Genomic DNA, 8,217 nt, shown 5'->3' on the forward strand with positions numbered 1-8,217 from the left:
TTCCCTTTGGACCACATCAGCAAGGTCGAGAGGGGGCGGGTCTTGTCATCTGGGCAGCCCAGGAGCTCCATACACACTGCTTGCACCTTGGGGAGGTCCCGTCGGTTCTGCTAACCCAGCAGTTTGACTTCACCCTGCCTGGAATCTGGAGGCACACTCAAAAACCCACTCAAGACATTAAAAACAGCAGCAGCTGGAGGGGCTTTGCCCTAACTCTTAAAACTGAGTTACAGGTAGGTAGCCGTGTTGGTCTGCCATGGTCAAAACAAAATAAAATAAAAAAAATCCTTCCAGTAGCACCTTAAGAGACCAACTAAGTTTGTTCTTGGTATGAGCTTTCGTGTGCATGCACACTTCTTCAGATACCATGCATGCACACGAAAGCTCATACCAAGAACAAACTTAGTTGGTCTCTTAAGGTGCTACTGGAAGGAATTTTTTATTTTATTTTGTCTTAAAACTGAGCCTCACTCGCTTCACAGGGCAGCGTTAGTGCTGCCTTGAGCTGCCATTGCAATAAATCGCGCTAAACCAGAACGGGGTGCCTATCTCGAGCGCCTCCTCTCTCGTGTGGCTTTCTCTCCTTCCCACCTTCGCATCTCCTTCGGCACTGCCGCTTTTTGCACAAAAACCAAGCTCCGCAGTGCTGGGTGCGGGCGGAATCAAAAGCATAGCCAACAAACCAGCACCAGCACTTCTATGGAGCAAGCATAGAGACCGCTGCCCCATTGGAGCCTAGAGCGGATTGGTCAAACTCCGCTTCCGGATTGCGTTTCCTTAGAAACCCGCGGCGCGGCGACCCGGAAGCGCTTGCGGGGCCAGTTCCGGGTCGCCGCGCTATGGCTGCGCTGGGAGCGCCGAGGTGCCTGCGGGGCGGAAGGGTCGCCGTGGCTTCTCTGTTCTTGAGGCAGCGGCCGCAGGGACGCCGCGCCGCGTGGGGATGGCGGAGCCTCTGCCAAGGCCCGGAGGCGGGTGAGTCTTTCCCTCGGGGGGTGGATGCAGTCGGACAGGCTTCCCCCCACGTTGGGCGCGTGAGGCGACGCCGCGTTTGAAAGCGCCTCCAGTGGAAATGGCTCACCTCAAGGGCTAACCAAGAAGGCAGGTGGGCAGGCGGAACTTGCTGCTGGTGGTGGTGGTGGATTTTGCCGGTTAACGACCCCACCCCAATAAATAGGACGCTTAGGGGAAGGGGTTGGGGTGGCACCGATCTGCTGGGCCTTATCCAGGCATCTTTGTTGTGCTAGCCTGTGAGCTGGCGCAGTGAAAGGAGCACCCCCCCCCACCACACACACACCGTGTGCCTCCCCCACCCTCCTACACTGGCCCACACAAGTGGCAGGGCTCTGGCCAGGACGTTAGGGTTGCAACCTAAGTCTTTTTTTTGTAAAACATCCAATATTGCAACCAAAAGTTAGTCCCCATGTGTTTAATGGGACTTAGTCTAAGATAAAACATGCATAGGTCGTGCCTAAGTTACAGCTGGCAACTTAGCAGTATCCTTAAAGTCTCACTTTTCGAAACTGTATTTAATAAACGGTATTCGAGCTGTTGCTTTCCTGCAAGACGAGAGCTTTCCGAACTTTTCATGTTGGGGATGCACTTTTTAGGCATGCATTATTCCGCGGCACAGTAATTTAGTTTTACTAGCAAACCGCAGGTTAGGCTAACCCCTTATAAGAGATAACATACAACACACCTACACACTGCAGCTGACACACTTTAACACAGTTTGGAAAGCTCTGTGCTAGACCAACCATTTGTTTTTCAGGGGAGAAGAAATCTGATGTTCCAAAACCTTCTTTTACGGATGAAAAAGTTCAGAACTTGCTCTTCCAGATGACAGGACTGAATTTGCAGAAAGTCTTTAAGCCAGTAAAACAAGAACTTAAACCCCCGACGTACAAGCTTATGACAGAAGCGCAGCTGGAGAAGGTATATTGCCAGCGTTCAAGAAATAATATATTTGGGTTTAAGATACGAATAGAAGACACTTCTGGTTGTTTTTTATTTATTTGCTTTGGCCGTAATAAGAGTTAGGAAATATGGGCACTCAAAACATATATTTGTTAAGATGTATATGTTGTGGTTCAAACATACCAAGGTAGTTGAGAAAAAAAACCATTTAAAATAATTTAAATTATTCAGAGGAAAACAATGACCATATAATATACCTTGAGAAATATATTGCTTATGCAGTGGTAATAATGTGCATGAATGCTGAAATGTTGTAAACAGTAACTGATTCAGAGTCGCCTTGTATAGCAGGAAAAAAAATCATTGTGTCTCATTTTGATCCAAATGGCAATCAATTACATGAAAATTGATGAAATCTAACCTGCAGTATGCAAATGTGGTCACAACTCTTTAATATCCCAGGTAGTTAGTTACGGGGCTTTTAAATAAGTATTTCCATGAACTTAGATCAATAATAGTAGGTGCAGGTTGTTTAAAAAAACACGTATCTGCTTTCATTTGTCACTCTTGTGTTTTTATTAGTATTTTTGAACAATTGTCATATGCTAACATTTTTTTCACCAATGAAATGACAACAAATAATTTTTGTGTCAAAAATTGTAGTAAGACATGCAAAAATATCTGAAACCTTTGGGTTTAATTGTCACCATGCCAATTTGCATATTTTTGCATGGCTAAACTGTTACTCCCCCTGTCCTTCAAAAATCTATATCTATCAAATATTCACACATTTTTTATGTTAGATGATTTTCCAATATGACATTTTCTGTGCAATTAATTACTCACTTTTTCCTTTTAGGCCACAAAAGCTGCTGTTGAGAAGGCTAAAGAGAGGCTCAAAATGCCTCCTGTATTAAGTGAGCGGGAGCCAATTAATGATGTATTAGCAGAAGACAAGATTCTGGATGGAATAGAACCTTATAAATATGTATTTACTGACCTAGCATACAGCACCCCCCACCGTGTGAGTCTGTTAGCTACCTTGTAAAAATATCAATGAATTTTACCCACTTTGCAGTTCCACTAATAGACACTGTAATCTACAAGGAAATGCACTTTTTATTGTACACACAGGACCACAACAATAGCTGCTTCTGGAATCAGGATATGTAGTTTTAGGATAGATAGCTGGGTCTGCTTTTTTGCTTTGTTTTTTGATACCTTTGGTGGATTTGAAGAAAGGAAGAATCTTTATCATCCTCCAGCACAGAGGCTTTTTGCTCATGGCATGTTGTGACATTATATTCTTGTAAAGTGGTACTTGATGCTTCTCAAAAACACTCCCCCCCCCCATTGACCACTTGAATATTGGCTGAGTCTTGACAGACCACATCACAAATTAGTTTTTTGTTCTATGAATCCAAACACAAAGCTCACATTTTAAGAATTGCAGTCTTGCTTTTTTAATAGGATGGGCCTATTTTTGTGAGCAAAGATCTGTGAAATTGTAATGTTCGTCAGCTTTATTATCAGATCAGGTGCAGCAGCCATCCTGCTTCTTCATTTTGAAGTACGGTGATGTTAGCCTTTTCACAGGCTATCATGGCGGAGATTGCAGACCACAAGTTTAAGAACTTGTGCCCTATCTGATCCCACTTGTCTCTCAAGATACTTCCCATGGGGTCAACAGAGGACTGAATCATTTTCTTTTGGATGACTGAACAGGGCTCTGTCTCCTTTACTATAATTTTTCTATTGGAATTATGTTCACACTTGAACCTATAAAATTCATTACTACAAGATGCTGTGCCTTTTAGTACAGGTAGGTTTAAAATGGATTAGATAAATTCATGCAGGATATGCCAATAAAGGGGTACTGGGTATAATAGCTAAATGAAACTAAAGAGAATGATTTTCCAGGTAGCAGTGTCTTGTGTTCTGACTAGCCTGTGAGCTTTTTAGAGACTTGGCTGACCGTTGTTGAGAGAACAGCTGGATTAGCAGAACTGAACTACAGTGGTACCTCGGGTTACATACGCTTCAGGTTACGAACTCCGCTAACCCAGAAATAACGCTTCAGGTTAAGAACTTTGCTTCAGGATAAGAACAGAAATTGTACTTTGGCAGCGGCAGCGGGAGGTCCCATTAGCTAAAGTGGTGCTTCAGGTTAAGAACGGTTTCAGGTTAAGAACAGACCTCCGGAACGAATTAAGTACTTAACCAGAGGTACTGCTGTAGTAAGGTAACTCCCATAGTCGTAGCTTTTTGGTCTTTAAATCCCTTTCAAGCAGCAGTAACATCAGCTTCAGGTAAGGTGCACAAGCAGGTTCTGTTTTCGCTGTGCAGAAGACATGATATAACTTACTTTTTCAAATATCTTGATGGGAAGTTACTGAAAAACAGTTCGCCTTTAAAAAGTTTGCACTGTTCCATATCTTAAAGTAAAGAGACATACTGTAATGAAACAGATGACTACAAGTGCAGCTTACTTCTCTTTTCAATTTCAGGAACGCTTTATTGTAGTTCGAGAAACAAATGGAACATTACGCAAGGCCACTTGGGAGGAACGGGACAGAATGATACAAATATACTTCCCAAAAGAAGGGCGCAAAATTATTCCTCCAATTCTGTTCAAAGACGAAAACCTTATGGTAAAAGCTAGTATTCAGCCTTGTGCAAAGCAATTCATCTTACGTGAGCAATGTGAGACAAATATATTTAGCCTACTGCACCTTTGCCATTGTCTCAACTTCCTTACCAGTATCCTTCCTCGTGATTCTCTAGATTATCCTTAGACTATATGGCCCAATTTGGAAACTCAGTTATCTGTTTGCTAAACCAGTTTAAAAGCTGGAAATGAGCAGTGAAAATACACACTCCATTCTCACTTGTCTTCTGGTTTCCTTCCTATCTGGGCACTTATTTCCTGGTATAATTAACCTGCAGTTTGCCATTATGTCCAAAACTGGTTTAATGAGAGTTTTACTTTCCAGAATATTAAACCACATTTTGAAGTTATATTTAAGAATAGACCATTCTCCATTATGGTTATTACACCAGGATGGGAGGAGGAAAACACATCCCATCCTTTGCAGCCTATGGGAAGGTGGGAGGACTCAGAGGCTGGTAAGGAAGGTGCCTCATCATCACTTACTGGGGTCTGGGATGGTCACAGGAGGGCCCCGAGACCTGCAACCTTCACAGACCCCAGTAAGCAGCCCTCCATCTCTTAGTGGGGGCACTATGCACTATTTTGCTTTTGCCCATGGACCCCCAGAACATAGTCTTCATATAAGTGGTGTAGTATAAAAATCCACTGTAGTATAAAAATCCAATGAAAATGAAGCTGATAAAACTACTTTGAAATCTGGATCTGGATCTTTGACAGTGCTGGTAATCTTGATAGACTCTATTAAAGAACGGACCCAAACATTTTCCCAACTGCTATCGGATGGGAATCCTAAATTATTGCCATTGTTTAGACCTGAACTATTACTTTAATTGAGTCTGGTTTTTTGATGCAGGATGCTTCATTTATATTTCATTCTTGTTACAATTGTTCCAGACAACATTTCTTCAAGACCGCCATGAAGAACTCCTTGATCGTTGCCTTGTACAGTTTGAGCCAGATTCACCTGACTATATCAGAGTGAGTTGTCAACATTTGTGCAGGGAGTGTGGGGCTGAGGCAGCTGCTGTTTCCAAAGGGGCAGTCATGTTTTTGTTGTAGCAGATGAACAACTTTTTGCACATTAAACAAATTTATTATGGCATAAACTTTCATGGGCTGTAGATGACCAAAGTGTTATCCTATATGCCAGGTGGTATCATTCCTCAAAGTTGTTATACCTTTGACACCATTGTTTACAGTCCCCTTCTTACTTGACCCTGTAAGATGGTTGTGTGCATACCTGCAACTCAGGATAACATTACATGCAGATGAAGTGGACTTGTCCATGAAAGGTAATGCTATGTAATACATTTGTTTAGTCTTTAAGGTGCCCAAAGTCTTTGTTGTTTTTGCTACATACACTTATTCTGGAAACTTACTTAGGAAGCTATTACAACGTTTAAGCATTATTACGTTTCAACTTCTGCACAGGTTCATCAGCGGACGTATGATGATGTTGAGAAACATGGAAAATATGATCTGCTGCGTTCAACAAGACACTTTGGAGGAATGGTGTGGTACTTTACAAATAGAAAGAGGATTGATGGATTGCTGATAGACATGCTCCAAAGAGATTTGTAAGTGCTGTTTATTGAGCTAGAGTTATCTAGGTTCTCCATGGCAATGTAGAATTTAAAAGTGCCTATTTAAGCAGCCTATCTGCTGAGATTAGTTGCACTTGTAAACATATGTGTTCAGGATCAAAGCACTGGTTGACTTTTATTCAGGAACTGTAAGCTGGGTTCTTAACAATCATTAACATACTTTGAAAAAGTTACAGGTGGGTAGCCGTGTTGGTCTGCCATAGTTGAAACAAAATAGAAAATTCTTTCCAGTAGCACCTTAGAGACCAACTGAGTTTGTTCTTGGTATGAGCTTTCATGTGCATGCACACGAAAGCTCATACCAAGAACAAACTCAGTTGGTCTCTAAGGTGCTACTGGAAAGAATTTTCTATTTTGTTTCATACTTTGAAAAAGTTTGCCATGAGACACTGGTTAATAGTGTTTCCTGTCAATAATAGACTAGGCCTAGCTAGCAATTCCTGCAGCTGTTGTTTTCATTTCCAATTTCCACCTTTATGGGTAGGATAATTCAGTTCCATTTATTATTATTTATTAAACTTGTATACCACCCTTTATATACCACTCCATACATCTCAGAGTGGTTCACAACATAAAAATACAAGATAAAAAAGACAAAATACATAATAAAAACAAGAATAATCCCCCTCCCCCCACATTTTATTATTATTTACTCATCCGAAACATATTTTGGTATCATCCAGGAATCAATTCAGTTTGAGTAAGGCTGCAGAACTTGATTAGAGTGTCAGGGTAAGGTACCAGATTGGATTTTCCTGTGAAGCTGCAGTCCTTTGGAATAATCCCTTTAAACTTGGTGGGAAGTAAGGCTTCTCCAATACATGTTCATCAGTGATGCTGGATAATTTTACAAAGGCATTAAACTGTGGTGGTGTTGGGAGGTTACCCAATATTGAAAGGGGGTGATTTATATTGTAAAGGTACGTGTGTGACTACAGAACGCCCAGAGCAGGAGGTGTGTTGGAAAGGTTTTTTACGATATAATCCCTATTGCTGGAATATCTCCTATATGGGTCTAAACCCAAATGGAGACACTACCTGCCCAGGTGGCAAGGATGAAGCTGAGATTGGAAATGATTTCAGTTGGGTAAAAACCCACCTCTTTGAAGATATTTGCTCATAGTGGTGGCTTACATCTGTTACTAATTCCTCAAAACTTAGTTCTTTTAGTTAGTGAATTAATAAAACAGCAAGCTAGTTCAAGTTTAATGTGTTTGTGTGGAGTACTGACAATTCCTAGAAAAGCAATTAAGTCTTGAATAACTTGTGTATTTCAGAATCGAGGATGCAGTAAGCTTAGTTACTTTGTATCACATGCTCCATCCTGATTGCCAGTCAGCAAAAGAAGCACAAGAATATGACATCCAAGGACTAGATTTAATTAAGGTATACAATTCTTTTACATGGGCCTCTTTTCATGTGATAGGTACTCATCACAGCAATTTTCCTTTTTTGGAGTTTTGGGATAAGAAATATTGTACACATTTGTGGAAGCAATTCATCCACAGAACAGTTTGTCAAAAGGCCAACATTTCATGTAGCTGGTTATCTTTATTCAGTGTTAAATAATCCCTATATGGACTAGAGACTGCACAGCTTTTAACTTCATAACCTGTATCCTCAATTTCACAAAATGAAAGTTAGAACAGTAGGCTAGTTTCATCATTTTAAGGTTACATGCTAGAGTCCAACCTAGTAACACAATCAAAAGCTTGCTGGCTACCTAATTATCATTTACATTTTTGTACAGGTTTTTGTGAAGACAGAATCACAGAGAGCTGGATACATTGAACTTGCACTCCAGTCTTATCAAGCAACTACGCCTAGGTCTGCAGCTTCATAAAGACCTTATCAATCCACTTAATGATGTCTGTGGGTGTAAAATGTATATAGAATTCTGAATAAAATACTTTTTGCTGTATAGCGTATGGGAAGTAGCTTTAGTTAGCTTTTAAAGCACAGTTGGCCTGTTTTGATTAACGGAAATAGAGAACTTGTCATATCGGATAGTTTTTTGGGTACAATGCT

The 8,217-nt window shown here is 41.1% G+C and overlaps 1 protein-coding gene across 1 annotated transcript; it reads left to right on the forward strand.

Moving 5' to 3' along the window:
• Positions 1-839: 839 nt before the first annotated feature.
• MRPS22 (mitochondrial ribosomal protein S22) lies at positions 840-8,066 on the forward strand. The gene is made up of 8 exons (XM_033150232.1): positions 840-972; positions 1,769-1,932; positions 2,774-2,938; positions 4,422-4,565; positions 5,480-5,563; positions 6,017-6,162; positions 7,467-7,575; positions 7,940-8,066. The coding sequence occupies exons 1-8, from the start codon at positions 840-842 to the stop codon at positions 8,030-8,032; spliced, it is 1,038 nt and encodes a 345-aa protein (XP_033006123.1). The 3' UTR covers positions 8,033-8,066.
• Positions 8,067-8,217: the final 151 nt, after the last annotated feature.

This window comes from Lacerta agilis, chromosome 5 (genome assembly GCF_009819535.1).
Source record: "Lacerta agilis isolate rLacAgi1 chromosome 5, rLacAgi1.pri, whole genome shotgun sequence".
Lineage (NCBI taxonomy): Eukaryota > Metazoa > Chordata > Lepidosauria > Squamata > Lacertidae > Lacerta > Lacerta agilis.

What these genes read in the sequence shown, in the direction of transcription:
- MRPS22 (XM_033150232.1), top strand. Translation starts at nt 840, where the DNA reads ATGGCTGCGCTGGGAGCGCCGAGGTGCCTGCGGGGCGGAAGGGTCGCC. An exon ending in CTGCCAAGGCCCGGAGGCGG is followed by an intron (nt 973 to 1,768) that starts GTGAGTCTTTCC and finishes TTTGTTTTTCAG; the next exon opens with GGGAGAAGAAATCTGATGTT. An exon ending in TCAAAGACGAAAACCTTATG is followed by an intron (nt 4,566 to 5,479) that starts GTAAAAGCTAGT and finishes CAATTGTTCCAG; the next exon opens with ACAACATTTCTTCAAGACCG.